The sequence below is a fragment of the Schistocerca cancellata genome, chromosome 9 (genome assembly GCF_023864275.1).
Source record: "Schistocerca cancellata isolate TAMUIC-IGC-003103 chromosome 9, iqSchCanc2.1, whole genome shotgun sequence".
In the NCBI taxonomy this organism is placed as follows: domain Eukaryota; kingdom Metazoa; phylum Arthropoda; class Insecta; order Orthoptera; family Acrididae; genus Schistocerca; species Schistocerca cancellata.
This window is the reverse complement of record NC_064634.1, coordinates 11,918,323-11,940,132: the sequence shown is the minus strand read 5'-3', so window position 1 is coordinate 11,940,132 and position 21,810 is coordinate 11,918,323. Positions and strand designations below refer to the sequence as shown.

At 38.1% G+C, this 21,810-nt stretch overlaps 1 protein-coding gene across 1 annotated transcript in view; it reads left to right on the top strand.

The window, feature by feature from the left end:
• Nucleotides 1-21,810, top strand: part of LOC126100542 (RING finger and transmembrane domain-containing protein 2) — an 82,805-nt gene that overhangs the window by 24,885 nt on the left and 36,110 nt on the right. The window contains exons 2-3 of the mRNA XM_049911160.1: nucleotides 4,714-5,052; nucleotides 20,273-20,389. Of these exons, the coding sequence (XP_049767117.1) occupies nucleotides 4,714-5,052; nucleotides 20,273-20,389 (456 nt within the window). The remainder of the gene's footprint in view (nucleotides 1-4,713; nucleotides 5,053-20,272; nucleotides 20,390-21,810) is intronic.

The following is a 21,810-nucleotide window of genomic DNA, read 5'->3' as shown; positions in this document are numbered from 1 at the left end:
TAATTCGACTACATTCCATTATCCTCGTTTTGCTTTTGTTGATGTTAATCTTATATCCTCCTTTCAAAACACTGTCCATTCCATTCAGCTGTTCCTTCAGCAGGCCTTTTGCTGTCTCTGACAGAATTACAATGTCGTCGGCGAACCTCAAAGTTTTTATTCCTACTCCAAATTTTTCTTTTGTTTCCTTTACTGCTTGCTCAATATACAGATTGAATAACATCGGGGATACGCTACAACCCTGTCTCACTCCCTTCCGAATCAGTGCTCCTCTTTCATGCCCCTCGACTCTTATAACTGCCATCTGATTTCTGTACAAATTATAAATAGCCTTTTGCTCCCTGTATTTTACCCCTGCCGCCTTCAGAGTTTGAAAGAGAGTATTCCAGTCAACATTGTCAAAAGCTTTCTCTAAGTCTAAAAAAACTAGATATGTAGGTTTGCCTTTCCTTAATCTATTTTCTAAGATAAGTCGTAGGGTCAGTACTGCCTCACGTGTTCCAACATTTCTACGGAATCCAAACTGATCATCCCTGAGGTCGGCTTCTACCAGTTTTTCCAATTGTCTGTAAAGAATTCGTGTTAGTTTTTTGCATCCGTGACTTATTAAACTGATTGTTCGGTAATTTTCACATCTGTCAGCACCTGCTTTCTTTGGGATTGGAATTATTATATTCTTCTTGAAGTCTGAGGGTATTTCGCCTGTCTCATACATCTTGCTCACCAGGTGGTAGAGTTTTGTCAGGACTGGCTCTCCCAAAGCCGTCAGTAGTTCTAATGGAGTGTTGTCTACTCCCGGGGCCTTGTTTCGACTCAGGTCTTTCAGTGCTCTGTCAGACTCTTCACGCAGTATCGTATCTCCCATTTCATCTTCATCTACATCCTCTTCCATTTCCATAATATTGTCCTCAAGTATGTCGCCCTTGTATAGACCCTCTATATACTCCTTCCACCTTTCTGCTATCCCTTCTTTGCTTAGAACTGGGTTTCCATCTGAGCTCTTGATATGCATACAAGTGCTTCTCTTTCCTCCAAAGGTCTCTTTAATTTTCCTGTAGGTAATATCTATCTTACCCCTAGTGAGAGAAGCCTCTTTACATTTGTCCTCTAGCCATCCCCGCTTAGCCATTTTGCACTTCCTGTTGATCTCATTTTTGAGACGTTTGTATTCCTTTTTGCCTGCTTCATTTACTGCATTTTTATATTTTCTCCTTTCATCAATTAAATTCAATATCTCTTCTGTTAGCCAAGGATTTGTATTAGCCCTTGTCTTTTTACTTACTTGATTCTCTGCTACCTTCACTATTTCATCTCTCAAAGCTACCCATTCTTCTTCTACTGTATTTCTTTCCCCCATTCTTGTCAATCGTTCCCTAATGCTCTCCCTGAAGCTCTCTACAACCTCTGGTTCTTTCAGTATATCCAGGTCCCATATCCTCAAATTCCCACCTTTTTGCAGTTTCTTCAGTTTTAATTTACAGTTCATAACCAATAGATTGTGGTCAGAGTCAACATCTACACCTGGAAATGTCTTACAATTTAAAACCTGGTTCCTGAATATCTGTCTTACCATTATATAATCTATCTGAGACCTTCCAGTATCTCCAGGCTTCTTCCATTTATACAACTTTCTTTTATGATTCTTGAACCAAGTGTTAGCTATGATTAAGTTATGCTCTGTGCAAAATTCTACCAGGCGGCTTCCTCTTTCATTCCTTAGCCCCATTCCACATTCACCTGCTACGTTTCCTTCTCTTCCTTTTGCTACTATCGAATTCCAGTCACCCATGACTATTAAATTTTCGCCTCCCTTCACTATCTGAATAATTTCTTTCATCTCTTCTTACATTTCACCAATCTCTTCGTTATCTGCAGAGCTAGTTGGCATATAAACTTGTACTATTGTGGTAGGCGTTGGCTTCGTATCTATCTTGGCCACAATAATGCGTTCACTATGCTGTTTGTAGTAGCTTACCCACATTCCTATTTTCCTATTCATTATTAAACCTACTCCTGCATTACCCCTATTTGATTTTGTATTTATAACCCTGTATTCACCTAACCAAAAGTCTTGTTCCTCCTACCACCGAACTTCACTAATTCCCACTATATCTAACTTTAACCTATCTATTTCCCTTTTTAAATTTTCTAACCTAGCTGCCCGATTAAGGGATCTGACATTCCATGCTCCGATCCATAGAATGCCAGTTTTCTTTCTCCTGATAACAACGTCCTCCTTTCTCCTGATAACAATGCTGTCCTGAGTAGTCACCGCCCAGACATCCGAATGGGGGACTATTTTACCTCCGGAATATTTTACCCAAGAGGACACCATCATCATTTAACCATACAGTTAAGCTGCATGCCGTCGGGAAAAATTATGGCTGTAGTTTCCCTTGCTTTCAGCCATTCACAGTACTAGCACAGCAAGGCTGTTTTGGTTAGTGTTGCAAGGCCTTATCAGTCAATCATCCAGACTGTTGCCCCTGCAACTACTGAAATGCCCCTCTTCAGGAACCACACGTTTGTCTGGCCTCTCAACAGATACCCCTCCGTTGTGGTTGCACCTACAGTGGCATACCACTGCTATGTGACTTTTTTTTGTTTTGCTACATTTATGTCAATGAACCCACTGCTGGAATCAGACCACCCACTCATGCTGTTCAAAGCAAGAGAGGCACAAAGAAAGTGGCATTTGCTGTTCCTGCTGCTGACAACATGTTATTCCATGTCACCCTGGTTGGCTTCTTCTGTGCTGCAGCTACCCCCTCTTTCCCCAATGTGTTAGCCTCCGTGTGCTAGGGGCTGCATGCTGTCAACAATGGCGACATGATTCCAGGCCTCTAATTAGCAGCCCACACTGCAGGAGACATCAAGTGACTATCCCTTATTTAAAACCTCTCCTAACAAAGGGTCCTCAAACAGAAGGGTACATTGATGTACCTCCTTATCTGGGGCCAAACAAATTATTGCATCTAAGACTACGGTGTCTGCATAAGACTCCTGAGACTTGACCTTGACGAACTGTCACTTACAATTGAGGGCGTGAAACTCAGCTGCCCAAGCTCGGTACAATTTCTGTGGCTGTTTGCGACACTCATAAAAGACTCATTTCTTCTAGCCCACAACATCAGTGGTTAGAATAAACATTTGTACTCTAATAATTTTATGTCCAAATGTGACTCACTTTGCAATTCACAGCATCAGTTTGCTGTAATTCATTTCCTACTGCTTTTCTTAGCTGTGTAGATGGGTTCACAGAAATATGGCTTTGTCAGCAATTTTTATAGGGAAAAGGGGATTATAGAAAATCAGATTATAAGCTATAGCACAAGATTTAGGTTCAGATACCAGTGATGACGTGTGTTGGCGTACACCCAGGTTGTGAAGCGTAGAGAGCAACAACAGGTTGTATTTTATACTTTTTACATATGTATTTTGTCCTGTGAGTGCAAGTATTGCATCATTTAAGCAGTAGTTCCTAACCTAGGGGTAAAATGAAATTTTTTGAGGGGTAAAAACAAAAGGGCTCAACTGTGTTTCAGTCACAACACTAAATTATTTTTAAAAGATTGTTACTATTATCACCATATCTTGAGAGTGTAGTACTGACTCCATTATTTACCAGTAATTACATTCTTTTATTTCAAATGCGAGCAGTAACATGTGACAGTGTGGCTGAGGTTATACCTTGTGAAATGAATGCATGGACACCTTATTCATATACCGACCCACTACAAATACCGTATAGTTTGTACGATTCATTTATGCAGTAAAATTGAAACACGTATATCACATATTCTTAAATATCTCATTAAAATGTCTTCACCGAGTTGTAGGTAGTTCCTGCAGTAGACAATAAATTGTTTCATTATTTGCTTTGCAATGGTAAACAAACTTAACTGGTAACGTGATACAACATATAATGCTACTTCACTGCTGTAGGGTATAATGCTATTTCCCTGCTGTAAGACCTAGACATTATTACTATTATTATTATTATTATTATTGAGAGTGGTCAGATACAAAGTATTGGTGACCTGAATTCTTCCAATTTCTGCCTGTTCAGGAATCCAGCAGTTAAGTGATTTACAAACAATAAGTATAGTGTACACATTTGAACTTGGCACTGTTTGAAAGGGTGTGTCGTTGGGTCTCTGAGTGGTACAGAGGAATTCTACCCTCAGTATGGATACTTTTCTGAGGAGGCGTTGTAGGTAGCAGTTGCAATGCACTGAGAATTGCTTCAGCATTGTACATAAAAAAAATATTGTTTTAAGTAAGCAGCACCAGTTGTCTAAATGACTCTTTAGTTCATGGTTTAGTGAGACACCTAAAAAAATGGTATTATTTATGATGTTGATAATGGTTGGGGGGGGGGGGGGGGTTAATAGCTAACATCTGATTGCACACGGAAGTAATAGTTTCGAGACGGCTGGGGACTATTGATCTACAGGACAGCCCTACTTACCCGAGAAGTACAACACACATTGATCTGAACTTATGAGAATTATTCTGGGAGTAGTAGTTAATACAAAAAGGACTATAACTGACTGTGAGGCTTTAAAGCATCCAAAGAGAATTTAGCAGTGGATCATAAGCAGGGAAACTGTTTTACTATGTCAAGATAATATCACCAGAAATTCTGTGTTCTTATTGTATGTATTTTTATGTTCATTTGATTGTGATGAGATCGTATGTTTACTTTTACAGGGGCCACAACAAGTACACCTCGACTTATCCGAGAAAACTTGCGTTCTGTATATGCTGAGCTGACACGTACAGCTCAAGAAGGTGGCCTGTCATCATGGCTCCATGGTCCTGGTGATAATGGTGAAGGAGTCAGTGCTATTCAGCAAAGACCACAGCCAGTAGTACAAAATGATCCCACGAACTCAACAGATAGTATTGCAATTTCCATTGATGTAGGTGCCCCAAATGCAAGTCATATTGGCAGTGAACAGAACATCCCAGAGACTGGTGGCCATGTCCACACCCACATAAATAGTGGAAATAATAACAACAACAACAATAATAATAATATTGATGAAGGTGAGTTTTCTTTTAGCTAAGTGGAAAATAAATGTGCTCACTTTTTGTGTTGCCACTGTACTGTAAAATGCACAGTCCTCAATATGTGGAGCACTTTTGAGTGTTGTTTGGTTGAAAGCTACGTTGGTTTGGGGGCAATAATGACTGGAAGAACTTTAAAAATGGCTATCCATGCTCCTACTTCGCATGTTGGCGACAGCAGTGATGAATATTTAATATGATGGAGCAGAATGTGATTGATGTAACAATGACATGGTATGCGATGCAGCACAAAAATAAATGAGATTGTAATTTTAAACAGTAGCAGTCAGTGTGTGCACAGTTTCATTCTTGAGTAGAAACACATTGTTTGGTCTCCAAAAATAAAACTAACATCTTCTAACCAGTGTTACGCTAAATGTCTTTCATCACAGTAAATAATTTGTCCCATCATCAGCTAGTTCAATAATTTGATGGTATGACCTCGAATTGGCAAGCAACAGAGGATCCCTGCAGGTTCTTCCATTTCTGCTGATCTTTAGTTTCCTGTGGCCATTTCAATCCAGCTGCCCCTCTTAACTCTCTGTCCGATGGTCTTGCCCTGGGTCTTTTACGGTAAACTGGGCTCCAATCTAGTACCTGTTTTGAGCAGTTGCCATATTTTTTTCAAGTGAAATGACTGTCACTGGCATTTTGATGTGATACTGTTACTTTTGATTGGCTCTATGGGAACCACATTTTTGTTTGATTTTACTTTTTATTTTTAGTTTATAATTTGAACGTATTCCTATACCATTGGTAAGTGCACTGTATGCTATCTATAAGATCAACGTTTTGTTAATCAAAATACATTTAGGGAGTGTACTCAATTATTAAGTGCTCTGATGTATTTATTTATGCAGAATGTCATTTGATAAAAGTTTTTACAGATTATCGAAACAGGTCACTTAGAGTTGCAGTTGTAGCCAGTTATCATGTGCTAATGTGCTACAGCACATAGTACATATTACACTAAGATTATGCTATTTTTCTTTAAATGCAAGCCAGATATCACACTAGAATTATGCCATTTGTCTTTGTGAGCCAGAAACGGCACTAAAATCACAACATTTCTCTTCAAATGCATGCTGACATTCAAATTAAAGTGGACAAAACAAGGCTTTGTAGTGCTCTTTCTTTGAGAACTAGAAACCAGTGTTGAGTGCTGAAATGATGATCAGCCATGCTACGATCATCTCGGAGAAGGGACACAGGTGTCTGTTTTCAACTACACATGCTCTGATGTGATGACATCCCTTCCAGCACAATGCTTGCTACATTGCTCACAGCACCAAAACAGTAATTTTCATTGCATGGCAATGTAAAATATTGTGCAAGCATAGAGTATGAACGATTTTTAAGGAGTAGTTGACTTAGTGATGCTTTAGCCTGTTGTCAAGCACACCGACTGGCAATTTGTTGGCTTAGGTTCAATTCCTACTGTTGGCATCATTTTTTTCCATTCCTGCCAATGTTAAATGATAAATTGTAAAATTGAAATATATTTGAACAGTTCAATCTATATACATAAAATTAACATATTCAGTTTAGTTACAATTATTATCCTTGTACGTTAAAAGGCTATAGGCCAACACATTGTAGCTCATTAGTAAAATTTTGCATGAGCCACCGCTGACTACTTGTATCAACTGTTTCAGGGCTTAACAATTTTAGCAGCTCCTCGTGAGGCTTCTTATTATGCACATTTGTTTTAGAAAGTGTAATACCTCTATTTTTGATTCAAGTTTGCGAGTTATGATGGGTCTATGTTTTATCACTCATCATAAATACAATAAAAAATTTGCTACTTCTTGTTTTTAGCAAGTAAAAAAGACCTGTGTGAACGCGCATATGTATGTATGCATGCGTGCACATGCATGTGTGTGTGCGCGTGTGTGTAGTATATATATTTCTCCATTGATGCTTGATTGGCACTTGTGAGAACCTTAAGGTTAAATTGTGATCAACCTTGCTTTGGTCACACAGATGGGTAGCAATTGCCACAATCCTGCTTAGCATGGATGTCTTTTTGCATTGAAAGACACATCGAAAACCATGTTATTGGATTGAACAGGAGTATGCCCTAAATTTTAGGTTATAGTAACAGTAGTATCTGTTCCTCACTAAATGGGAAGAACGATTATTTTACTTTATTATGAATTTCATGTATCTCAACTGTAATACGTTACCAGGATGGGTATGAGTGAAGGGAGTCTCTCTTCTTCACTAGATTTACAGTAATGATTTTTTTTTACAGATTTTACAATAATTAATAGAGAAGGTATACAGTTTATTTATGTTTATTCTCACACTGACTGTTGTAACATATTTATACATGAAAATAAATATGATGTATTTAGTATTGGAGGGCAGTGTGGAGGATAAAAATAGTAGAGGGAGACCAAGAGATGAATACACTAAGCAGATTCAGAAGGATGTAGGTTGCAGTAGGTACTGGGAGATAAAGAAGCTTGCACAGGATAGAGTAGCATGGAGAGCTGCATCAAACCAGTCTCTGGACTGAAGACCACAACAAAAACATTGTACAATAAAACATAAGAATTTATATTTATGCACACAATGAAGAGATGTGCATGTTAGCTTTCGCATCAGCCAAAGTAACATCGTAGTACATGAAAGTAAGTATGGTATGCTTCACAATAAAACAAGCATTTATATTTATACTGTCACTAATGTGACAATCAAGTCGTCTTCTTCCTCCTCGAATGTTTTTGCCTATACAGGTCATTCGCAGAGCCTCTTCCAAGCTCCTGTTTCCTCCCACAGTCTCTCATTTAGCACCTCCTCCCATTGCAGTTATCTTTGGTTCACATTATTCATCCCCTAGTCTCCATCTTGTTCACGGTCGTCCATTTGGTCTTCATCCAGATTTTCAGGGTTTGATTTGCAGGATGTTTCGTACTGTTTCATTCCTTGTAACTCCCTTGTCATCTTACCCAGAATCCCTCGTAGAAAGCACATCTCTGTTGCTTGTACTCTGCACAGATCTTTTTCTGTCAAAGTCCAGCATTCTGATCCATAGGTCAGTATGACTTGTATATCATATATTTGCTTTGGCAGTTACTTTCCAATTTCTAATTAAGCCCAATAAACAGTAATAAAATTTCGAACTGTTTTCTATTCTCTCTGAAATTTCATTCCTGATGTTTCCGTTCATGGTTAATTTACTTTCTAGATACTTAAAGCATCTACGTCTTTACTAATTTTTCCATTGCAACTTAATCGTTCAGTTTTCTGTTTTCCTGCCAATTTTCGTTACTTCACTTTTTGCTTGCATTTTCAATTACTCTCTGCCAGTTGTTCTTCCAATTTCTGCTCATTTTCTCCCCAAATCATATTTCGGGCGTATGCTACGATTTTCATATTGTCTGCTGTTGGCCCTTCATGAATTTTCCTTATGATGTTGTCCATGACTATACTAAAAAGCACTGGTGAGAGCACGCTTCCCTGCCAAGCCCCTGTGTCTGTTATAAACCATTATGATTTTTTGCTGTCTATTATAACACAATTTAGGCATTTTTGTACATATTTCTGATTCTCAGTTGCATTCCTTTTGTCAGTTCCAGTCTGTTCAGACCTCTCTTCCCTTCTTACAGTCTCATAAGCCTTTTTTATATCTATGAATGCAACTTCAATATAACTCCCGTTTCTTTTCTACATCCTGTTTGTCTGTAAATATGGCATCTGTAGTTGATCTTGCAGGTTGAAATCCTTGTTATTCTTCTCTTAACTGTGGCACTATCTTGTCGTCATTTTCTGTAGAATTACTTTTTCATAAATCTTGATGCTGGGGCACAGTAGTGTTGTTCCTCAGTGATTCTCAAAGAGTGCTTGTTACCCTTCTTAAGGATAGGTGCAATTACTCCCTTTGTCCAACTGTCGGGAATCTTTCCATGTATCCATGCTATCCTCATTCAGTGCACTCACTGAATTCTGACAGGCCCTGCAGTTCTGATCATTTCCTCTGTAATGTACAGAAGCTTTGCCATTTTTCATACTAGGTACAGAAAGCTGGTTGAAACCTGATAGCACTGCGATTTTTAGGAAAAATTTAAGTATATAGTGAACGGATAGGCTAATGGAAAATGGAGGTAGTGTACTTGTCACAATAGACAAGAAACTCAGATCCACTGAGATAGAAATTGAAGTTGCATGCGAGATTGTTTGGGCAAGACTCAGTATCAGGGATGGGCGTAAAATGGTAAATGGATTTTTCTGTCGCCCACCAGACCCATCTCGTGATATAACCAAAAACTTAGGTAAAAACACAGTTCACTGTATGTAAGATCCCCAATTGTACTGTAATGATTGGTGGAGATTTTAATCATCCATCAATCCATTGAGAAAATTAAAGTTTTGTTAGTGGTAGATGTGATAAGACATCTTGTGAAACATTACTAAATGCCTTCTTAGAAAACTACTCAGAACAGATATTTCAGAACCCCACTCATGATGGAAATATATTGGCTCTAATGACAACAAAGAGACCTGACGTCTTTGAGGATGTCCACATTAAAACTGGTATCAGTGATCGTGTAGTGGTTGTGGAAACATTGATTACCAAAGTACAAAGGATAACTAAACCAAGCAGAAAGATACTACAGTAAACTAGATAAAAAATCAGTAGGGTCATATCTTAATGATAAACTTGAAACTTTAAGCACAGGGCAGGAGCATCTAGAGGAACTATGGCTCAGGTTTAAATGAACAATTGACCATTCACTGTGTAGATAAAACCCAGTAAAACAGTTCATAATTGGGGGGGGGGGGGGGGGAGATCAAGAGACCCTTCATGGTATACAGCCAATGTAAAGAAACTTCTAAAGAAACAGAGACTGTTGCATAATAAGTGTAAAACAAAGCATAGGATTATAGACAGAGAGGCTGAGTAAAACACATTTGGCTGTCAAGAGAGCAATGTATGAAGCCACGAAACCAAAAGAAATTCTAGTCATATGTAAAGACTATTGGTGGCTCCAAAGTCAGTGTCCAATCCCTAGCGAATGAGACAGGAACTGGAATTGAGGATAGCAAAGCATAAGCTGAAATGCTTAATTCTGTTTTCAAATGCTCCTTTACAAAGAAAAGTCCTGGAGAATTGCTCCCATTTAATCCTCATACTGCTGAAAAGATTAGTGAAGTCAGTATTAGTGTCAGTGGTATTGAGAAAGAGCTGAAATCGCTAATATTGAAAAAAGCTCCAGAGTTCGACGGAATCCCTATCAGCTTCTATAGTGAATTTGTTGCCGAGTTAGTCCCTCTTCTAACTATAATATATCGTAGATCCCTCAAACAAAAAAGTGCTCAGTAGTTGGAAAAAAGCACAGGTCACACCCGTCTACAAAAAGGGTAGTAGAAGTCATACACAAAATTGCTGTCCAACGTCCTTGACATCAGTTTGTTGTACAAATCTTAGAACGTAATCTGAGCTCAAACACAATGAGTTATTTTGAACAGAATGTCCTCCTCAATGCCAACCAGCATGTATTCCAAAAACATCAATCGTGTGAAACCCAACTCATACTTTTCTCACATGATGTATTGAAAACTTTGAATCGAGGCAGTCAGGTAGATTTATTATGTCTTGATTTCTGAAAAGCATTTGATTCATTACCACACCTACGCTTATTGTGAAAAGTTTGATCTTATGGGGTACCAAGTATAATTTGTGACTGGATTGAGGACATTTTGGTAGGGGGGACACAGCATGTTATCTCAGATGGAGAATCATCACCAGATGTAAAATTAATTTCAGGTGTGCCCCAGGGAAGTGTGTTTTCTGGCCTCTCAACAGATACCCCTCCATTGTGGTTGCACCTACCGTCTGTATCGCTGAGGCATGCAAGCCTCCCCACCGACGGCAAGGTCCATGGTTCGTGGGGGTAGGGTCAGGTATATAAATTCTCAAATTTACTAATGAAATTGCTTTCACTTAATTATAATAAATATTGAAAGAAAAAAAGAAAAAGAAATTCTTTTAGTCATGTACCTTAAACATATTGCTAATTTTTCTTTAGTAATTGTGGACTCTCTCAAGTTACTTGGTTTTCCTTTTTGAGTCTTCTTCTATCAGCATGTGAATCTCTCCAAACTGGTGGTTGTGTAACTGGAATCTTTCCCCAAATAATTGATCAGGAACCTCCACAGACAACATGTATCCACCCTATATACTTGTGCTTATACTTGTTATTCCACAAAAACCTAAAATTGAGTTCCAAATCAGACTCGGAATCTAAATCTCAGTAGATTTAGGGGTTTACAGTGGACATTGCAGGACATGCTACACTATGCACTGAACTGCCAAAGCTGTGCTGCTCTGCCATGCCTCTTTGTCTCTGTCGAGTGCAATGTGCACCTACTTGCTGGGGTGCTGCCGCTGTGTCTGCTGCTTGCAGCGGGCCACGCTAAGAGACAGATGGATTGGTGGAATGAAAGACTGTGAGAAGAGGAGAAAAGAAGACTGGGAAGAGGGGGGGGGGGGGCAGGGAGTGAGAATTGTGGTGGGAGAAAAAGATGGAGAGGCTCATGTTAGAAACAGCCCCTTCCTGAACTGTGAATGATGATGATTTGCAGCATAGTCGGCAGGACCGATTGCTGACCTCTGGTACAGAGCCGAGTGGAGGCTCACATGGTTGTGCGACTGTGTAGGCTGCAGTTTCCTTGACTTGCGCCAAAGGGTGGTTGGGTTTCGGGTTCCGCTGAATAGGTCAGGTGTCCACTGTATGCAGGAGGCGGCTACATGGGTAGCAGAGGCTGTGTGGCATGAACTGGGTGGTTTTTTAGGTTAGAGGGTCTCAGGAAAACACAAGACTTTGTCTCAAAACCTGGCAGAAAATCCAAAGAGATTCTGGTCATATGTGAAGTATGTTAGCGGCAAGAAACAATCAATGTCTTCTCCGCGTGATAGCAGTGGAAATACTGTCGAAGACAGTGCTGCCAAAGAAGAGTTACTAAATACAGCCTTCCAAAATGCCTTCACAAAAAAAGACAAAGTAAATATTCCAGAATTCGAATCGAGAACAGCTGCCAAGATGAGTAACATAGAAGTAAATACACTCAGAGCAGTAAAGCAACTTAAATCATTTAATAAAAGCAAGTCTTCTGGTCCAGACTGTATACCAATTAGGTTCCTTTCGGAGTATGCTGATGCTTTAGCTCCATACTTAACAATCTTATACAACCGTTTGCTCGACGAAAGATCCATACCCAAAGACCAGTATTCAAGAAAGGTAGTACGAGTAATCCACTAAATTACAAGCCCATATTGTTAACGTCGATATGCAACAGGGTTTTGGAACATATATCGTGTTCAAATATTATGAATTACCTCGAAGAAAACTGTCTATTAACACACAGTCAACATGGGTTTAGAAAACATCGTTCCTGTGAAACACAACTAGCTCTTTATTCACTTGAAATGTTGAGTGCTATTGACAACGGACTTCAGATCGATTACATATTTCCATATTTCTGGATTTCTGGAAGGCTTTTGATACTGTACCACCACAAGCGGCTTGTAGTGAAATTGCTTGCTTATGGAATATTGTCTCAGTTATGTGACTGGATTTGTGATTTCCTGTCAGAGAAGTCACAGTTTGTAGTAATTGATGGAAAGTCATCGAGTAAAACAGAAGTGATTTCAGGCGTTCCCTGAAATAGTTTTATAGGCCCTTTGCTGTTCCTTATCTATATAAATGATTTGGGAGACAATCTGAACAGCCGTCTTAGGTTATTTGCAGATGACGCTGTCGTTTATCGACTAATAAAGTCATCAGAAGATCAAAACAAAGTGCAAAACAATTTAGAAAAGATATCTGAATGGTGCAAAGATTTGCAGTTGACCCTAAATAACGAAAAGTGTGAGGTCACTCACATGAGTGCTAAAAGGAATCCGTTAAACTTCGGTTACACGATAAATCAGTCTAATCTAAAAGCCGTAAATTCAACTAAATACCTAGGTATTAGAATTACGAACAACTTAAATTGGAAGGAACACATAGAAAATGTTGTGGGAAAGGCTAACCAAAGACTGCATTTTATTGGCAGGACACTTAGAAAATGTAACAGACCTACTAAGGAGACTGCCTACACTACACTTGTCTGTCCTCTTTTAGAATATGGCTGCGCAGTGTGGGATCCTTACCAGATAGGACTGACAGAGGACATCAAAAAAGTTCAAAGAAGGGCAGCTCGTTTTGTATTATCGCAAAATATGGGAGAGAGTGTCACAGAAATGATACAGGATTTAGGCTGGACATCATTAAAAGAAAGGCATTTTTTTGTTGCAACGGAAGATTCCCATGAAATTCCAATCACCAACTTTCTCCTCCGGATGTGAAAATATTTTGTTGACACCGATCTACATAGGGAGAAACGATCAACACGATAAAATAAGGGAAATCGGAGCTCTATGGAAAGATATAGGTGTTCGTTCTTTCCATGCGCTATACGAGATTGGAATAATAGAGAATTGTGAAGGTGGTTCGATGAACCCTCTGCCAGGCACTTAAATGTGATTTGCAGAATATCCATGTAGATGATGATGATGATACGTAAGGATGAAGTTTGTTTGGCTGCTTTGCAAGTGTTAGACCTCAGATTGTGACCATGACATGACCTACTGGTTTTGAAGAGAATTATATTTGTTAAAAAAACATACAAGTGAGAATAATTACTGTGATATTGTAAAAGGAAGACTGTAGTATATTTTGAAATAGGTTCCGGTTTTCATTGTTGATCCAGCTGTTATCTAACTGTTCATTTTATAAATAAACCTGTTTCTGAACCATTTAAGCTATGTGGGATGTGGGTTGACACTACCATACTTCACACTTTGCACTAATAACAGATTTTTTAAAGGCTGTAGTGGATGTCTTTCCTGTCTCACATGTAATGCATATTGACATTTTCACTCCTTTTGTAGAGAGGAGGTTCTTTATTACAAAGCACATAAGAAGGAAGCGTTGGAAAGTGGGAAAGTGTTCTCATCTGCCAGAACAGTTTATGGCAAGAGATTATTGACTCTTGCTAATGATTATGATCACTATTTTTAGGGCAATGAAGCTTTTTCCTTTTGGAAAGGGAAGAGAGTCCCCCAAAAAATTGTTACACGACACAAAATGGAGGGGAGCAGTCATCTGATCAACTTTGTCAACAGTGCTGTTAATATAGTTGTTATTAAAATTTATTTTTTGCCTTCTGTAAATTATACTATCTACCCTTTTCTTTCCTTTTGTTTACTGCATCTAGTGAAAATTTTGTGATATAGTTCAGACAATGTTGCTGTGATGCGGTAGGTGCGTGTGTTTACTGTTGCTCACATTCTTACATAGCTCTCTCTCTCTCTCTGTTGCTTTTCATTGTTGTTGTTGTTGTTGTTGCTGCTGCTGTTGCTGTTGCTGTGGTCTTCAGTCCTGAGACTGGTTTGATGCAGCTCTCCATGCTACTCATCCTGTGCAAGCTTCGTCATCTCCCAGTACTTACTGCAGCCTACATCCTTCTGAATCTGCTTAGCGTATTCATCTCTTGGTTTCCCTCTACAATTTTTACCCTTCACACTTCCCTCCAGTACTGAATTGGTGATCCCTTGGTGCCTCAGAACATGTCCTACCAACTGATCCCTTCTTCTAGTCAAGTTGTGCCACAAATACCTCTTCTCCCCAATTCTGTTCAGTATCTCCTCATTAGCTATGTGATCTACCCATCTAATCTTCACCATTTTTCTGTAGCACCACATTTCAAAAGCTTCTATTCTCTTCCTGTCCAAACTATTTATCGTCCATTTTTCACTTCCATACATGGCTACACTCCATACAAATACTTTCAGAAAGAATTACTGTCACTTAAATCTATACTTGATGTTAACAAATTTGTCTTCTCCAGAAATGCTTTCCTTGCCATAGCCAGTCTACATTTTGCATCCTCTCTATTTCGAACATCATCAGTTATTTTGCTCCCCAAATAGCAAAACTCCTTTACTACTTTTAAGTGTCTTCTTTCCTAATCCAATACTCTCAGCATCAAGTGATTTAATTCGACTACATTCCATTATCCTCATTTTGCTTTTGTTGTTGTTTATATTATATCCTCCTTTCAAGACACTGTCCATTCCATTCAGCTGCTCTTCCAAATGCTTTACTGTCTCTGACAGAATTACAAAGTTTTTATTTCTTGTCTATGGATTTTAATTCTTACTCCAAATTTGTCTTTTTTCCCTTTATTGCTTGCTCAATATACAGATTGAATAACATCAGGGATAGGCTACAGCCCGGTCTCACTGCCAACCACTGCTTCCCTTTCATGCACCTCGACTCTTACAACGGCTGTCTGGTCCCTGTATAAATTGTAAATAGCCTTTCGCTCTCGGTATTTTACCCCTGCCACCTTCAGAATTTGAAAGAGAGTTTTCCAGTCAGCATTGTCAAAAGCTTTCTCTAAGTCTACAAATGCTACAAATGTAGGTTTGCCTTTCCTTAATCTATCTTCAAAAATAAGTTGTGGGGTCAGTATTGCCTCACATGTTCCAACATTTCTCCGGAATCCAAACTAATCTTCTCCATGGCCGGCTTGTACCAGTTTTTCCATTTGTCTGTAAAGAATTTGTTAAATTAAAAGGAAGGTTGCATTGGTCGTAATATTGATGTTTTATTAATAGCAGAATCGATTTTCGATCACATAGTGATCATCTTCGGTGCTGGAAGTTAAAAATTTTTACATAGCGATCAGATTCAATAACATCAGGGGTAGACTACAACTCTGTCTTGCTCCCAACCACTGCTTCCCTTTCGTGCACCTCAATTCTTACAATGGCTGGACATACAACCCCAGATTTGACGTCTCAATTGAAGTTGTTGCGTAAGGGTGAAATGGGACACTTTCTCAACCTTATGGAAGAGATGGAGATTTTTTGCCATCATAAATCTCCAGATATAGCGTTACTTAATGAACAAATGATTTCGAGAAGTATGCACTCTTGGGAATGCTTCCCTGCTTTCCTGTGTAAAAAAGCTGTCACCTAATGACCAGTCATCACAATTGGCGATCTGAAATCAATCGCTTGTAAATCCCTCTTATACAACATTTCACTCAAAGTCATTATGAGAACACGTATGTTAGTTTCTATTTTAGCAATCTTAATGCTTAGACGCATATGTTCTGGTTTGCACCAATAAAGTTTACTAATTTAGTTTTTAAAAATAGTATTCTCCATTTTGTTCTTCCAATTCTGGAAGTTTAGGATGCCTATTGGAACATAGTTTTCAATGTAGTCGACCTCTCTGAGGTGCTAACACGAAGTAAATTGTAACTATTTTCACTTATATGTAATTATTTTCATGTATCCTTTTAATTCCTTTGCCGTTTGAATGAGTTTACATTAACGTGTTGTAATAAGGGTTCTGATACAGCACATGTGTATATATCTCATAACTGCATTACAGTATTTTATTGTGTTAACATTGTTCTCACATGCTAGATAATACGTGTGAATCAGTTAGCTGAACCGTATTACCCATAATTTTCATTAGCTAACATATTTTAATGTACAGCATTTTTGAGGTTCTTTATTGAGATTAAATGGCTGGTACTTTAGCACTAGTTTTGTAGTAACCTCTGTTAACTGGTGGTCCGGTTACATAACTGACAGTCATAACAGGGCATAACAAAAATCCATGCAATACTACACTTTAAGCGTTCGGTTATGACAATCTATATGGTTTCCCAATTGACAAGCGATCAAACCCTCATCGCTTTTATGTAGTTATTTATGTTGCTAGTTTGTCACTACATTGTAATTGCTTTAGTAATTGGGAAAATGTGCGTAATCTGGCTCTAATTCACCTACAGTGCGATGTATTTTTTGGCAATAATTTGTACTGTTACTTTTCCTACCGTATGACGTTTTTTCTGGATATACGATGTATATTACCATTTATCGACTACTTGCATTTTAGGTTAATTGTTATGGCCTATTTTGGATATATGTTTTTTTTTTTTTAAATTAGCTTTTATGTTATAAGGGGTCCCACTGCTGCTATAATCATGTAATAAAATTATCTCCTTTATATGAGTATCCAAAACCGTTTGCTTGGCAGTTTTCATTTCTGTTTTATCAACTGTAGAGGTATGATAGGTTCTGATCCAGTGCTTGTGCAAAAAAAAAAAAAAAAAAAAAAAAAAAAAAAAAAAAAAAGAGAGAGAGAGAGAGAGAGAGAGAGAGAGAGAGAGAGAGAGAGAGAGAGAGAAGAAGTATAACTTGAGTGCGATGTATTTATTTGGGACAAAGCTTTTATACTTTAAAGAGAACACTGTTTCCTTATACCCAAATCTGTTTATATCATATGATAAATTGTTCTATAAATAACAGGTGTGATAGTGGAGGTATCTACTAAGCTAACGTATTTCGTACACTTGTCTCTATCCAACATATAATTTATTCTTTGTAATTTGTAACAGTAGTTTTCACTCACGAATGCGCTAAACAATCTCTGCATCCACAATGTGCTTTTAAAACATTCTGCTTTCATAATTATGATGACTTTATAATTTATATAAAGTGCTCACATGTCCCAACAGGATAAATGAGCTGTGTGTTTCATCACATCATTAAAAACGATAAAAAATTGTTAATCTGCACCTTTTTAAAAAAAAAAAATTTATAACACGTAATGAGTTTCATGGCATTCTGACATGCTATATTGTGACATACATGGTATAATTACATTTATGTATTTGACTTATTGGTTTCAATGTAATATTTAACGTAAATTTAGAACCTTATATCTCTGACTTCCTATGCCAGTCGGCAGTTACTGCAACAGTTGGTTTATACTCAGGTGTATTTGTGGTTTTTGTTTTTACTCACTGATCACTATGTAAAAAAAAATTTAACTTCCAGCACCGAAGATGATCACTATGTGATTGAAAATCGATTTTGCTATTAATAAAACATCAATATTATGACCAACGCTGACCTTCCTTTTAATTTAACATACATGGTCGTTGTGCACTCAGCACCCCATGGAGTCGCCAATCAATAAAGAATTTGTGTTAGTAATTTGCAGCCAGAACTTATTAAAGTTATAGTTTGGTAATTTTCACGCATGTGAACACATGCTTTCTTTGGGATTTGAATTACTGTACTCTTCTTGAAGTCTGAGAGTATTTCGCCTGTCTCATAGATCTTGCTCACCAGATGAAAGAGTTTTGTGATGGCTGGCTCTCTCAAGGCTATCAGTAGTTCTCATGTAATGTCGTCTACTCCCAGGGCCTTGTTTCGACTTAGGTCTTTCAGTGCTATGTCAAATTCTTCACACAGAACCATATCTCTGATCTCATCTTCATTTATGTCCTCTCCCATTTATATAATATTTCCCTCTAGTACATTGCCCTTGTATAGACCCTGTATATACTCTTTCCACCTTTTTGCTTTCCCTTATTTGCATAGGACGGGTTTTCCAGCTGAGCTCTTGATATTCATACAAGTGGTTATCTTCTCTCCAAAGGTCTCTTTTATTTTCCTGTATGCAGTATCTATCTTACCCCTAGTGAGATAAGCCTCCACATCCTTACATTTGTCCTCTAGCCACCCCTGCTTAGCCATTTTGCACTTCCTGTCAATCTCATTTTTGAGACATTTGTATTCCTTTTCACCTGCTTCATGTACTGTGGTTTTATATTTCCTCCATTCATCAATGAAATTCAGTATCTATTCTTTTACCCAAGGATTTATACTGGCCCTTGTTTTTTTACATACTTGATCCTCTGCTGCCTTCACTATTTCATCTCTGAAAGCTACCCATTCTTCTTATACTGTTTTTCTTTCTCCTGTTCTTGTCAATCATTTCCTAATGCTCTCTCTGAAACTCTCTACAACGTCTGGTTCTGTCAGTTTATCCAGGTCCCATCTCCTTAAATTCGCACCTTTTTGCAGTTTCTTCAGTTTTAATCTACAGTTCATAACGAATAAATTGTGGTCGGAGTCCACATTTGTCCCCTGGAAATATCTTACAATTTAAAATCTTGTTCCTAAATATCTGTGTTACCATTATATAATCTGTCTGAAACCTTCCAGTGTCTCCAGGCCTCTTCCACATATACAACCTTCTTTCATGATTCTTAAACCAAGTGTTAGCTATGGTTAAGTTATGCTCTGTGCAAAATTCTACCAGGCAGCTTCCCCTTTTGTTCCTTAATCCCAATCCATATTCACCTACCGCCTTTCCTTCTCTTCCTTTTGCTACTCTCGAATTCCAGTCACCCATGACTATTAAATTTTCGTCTCCATTTACTACCTGAATAATTTCTTTCATTGCATCATACATTTTTCCAATCTCTTCATCATCTGCAAAGCTAGTTGGCATATAAACTTGTACCACTGTGGTACGCCTGGGCTTAGTGTCTGTCTTGGCTACAATAATGCGTTCACTATGCTGTTCGTAGTAGCTTATCCTTGTTACAATTGTTACAATTTTTTTATTCATTATTAAACCTACTCTTGCATCACTGTAATTAGATTTTGTATTTATAACCCTGTATTCACCCGACCAGAAGTCTTGTTCCTCCTGCCACCGAACTTCGCTAATTCCCACTATATCTAACTTTAACATATCCATTTCCCTTTTTAAATTTTCTAACCTACCTGCCCGATTAAGGGATCTGACATTCCACGCTCCGATCCATAGAACGCCAGTTTTCTTTCTTCTGATAACAGCGTCCTCTTGAGTAGTCCCCGCCCGGAGATCCGAATGGGGGACTATTTTACCTCCGGAATATTTTACCCAAGAGGATGCCAACATCATTTAACCATACAGTAAAGCTGCTTTGGTTGATATTACAAGGCCAGATCAGTCAATCATCCAGACTGTTGCCCCTGCAAATAGGCTGCTGCCCCTCTTCAGGAACCACGTGTTTGTCTGTCCTCTCAACAGATACTCCTCCATTCTGGTTGCACCTATGGTACCACCATCTGTATCGCTGAGGCACACAAGCCTCCCCAACGCCAAGGTCCATGGTTCATGGGAGGGGGGGGGGTGTTTCATTGTTTATAGTAATAAATTATGAACTGAGCTTCTTTGTTGATGCATTATTGTATTTTTAAAACTGTCTTCATTTGCTGTATTGTCACATTAGATTCAGAAGATTGGAAAAATTACTCCTACGTTAACCCCCCCTTTTTTTCCAGGGCCTGCTGAAATATTGCGACAGAGTCCAGAAACAAGAGAGTTCCTATCCATTCTACAAAAATACATTCCATTTGTCCTGATACTCTGCGCAAAAGGATTATATGATCATCGAGCAGGTAATGCTTGGACTGCCGATAAAACATTATACATTGAAATTTTATTGATCATGTCATTGTATTTGTATTCACATATAGAATGTTTCTGTCATTGTGATAAACATTTTGTGTTTGTAAATATACTGAAAATAGTGTTAATGAAGACTTTTTTGTCAGTGGAATTTATTGTAACGTTGAAAAGATGAACAAGAGAATATAAATTCTGTTTGACAATGAAAGGATTATAAAAGTTTAGAAGAAAATCTATATGCCATCAAATTTAGATGCTTGATGTGAATGGTGATGTAGTAATTATCCACAGGCTTGAGATCAAACTAAGTGTTCCATCAGACTGTAGGCTTCTCCCCCCTTTTTTTCCATTCAGAGCTTGAGGCTAGTGTTAATTTATGTACTGTAAAATAACTACTGCCACTTCGTTGTTTTGCTTACCATTGTAATACGGCTAATGTTTTCCCGGCTGACGCCCACAATTGAAACACGGCAAATGTTTTCCCGGCTGAGACACAAATTGAAAATATGCTCACTATTTTTTATTTACTTAAATTTGCCATATTTCGTGACAGTACCTTTTCCATTAGACGTTTACACGGCGATATAGTCTTGGCTTCAGTTGTCTAAGTATGATTCCACAATGCATCTTTGTTGGTTGCAGAATTGACGTGGTTCAACGTGTTTCTCTCATTTTGGTGTTTCAAATACAGTTTCTTCAAATGTAGTTTCTTCTTTTTAGTTAATACAAAAATAATAGTAACATACTTCAAAATTATTTATGACGGCGACCTTCACATTGTTCTTCCGTCAACACCATGGTCAACACACACCAAGAGTTAGCTGCCGACTAAATACAGTCAAAGACGACTCCAACATCAAAGATGTTTTACACCACACACAATCTTCCAGTTATAATCAGTCTCTTTGCTATTCTTCGATACATTTTCTAATAGTAATCAATATGCTTTTACTCTCAAAAACAGAAGTAAATTAACATATAATAAGACAAATTATAATAAATCCTGACAAAAATATAAGAAAACATTTACAATTCGGTATCGACAAATACGGTAAAAAAATTACATCTCCCAGATCCATTACACCATCCAACTACATGCTTCTCAGTTTACTGCCAGGTATCTTCATATTTTATCCACTGTAAAAGATAAAATACAAGGGGAAGGCAACCACTTACATATAGAGGAATGGTGTATAGTGCACAGAAACATGTAATAGAAAACAATTAATACTTGCTTTTGAGCAGTGCTCTTTTTCTAGTAAGAGTACCCACAATCACACACTACCTTACAGGCACCCAAACATACACACTTGTGGTATCAGCGATGCTGATTATTGCATATTGATTATCGAAAGTAGGTGTCTGCATAGGTGGAGGTGGAAAGTGGGTAGGAAAGGATGCATGAGGTAAG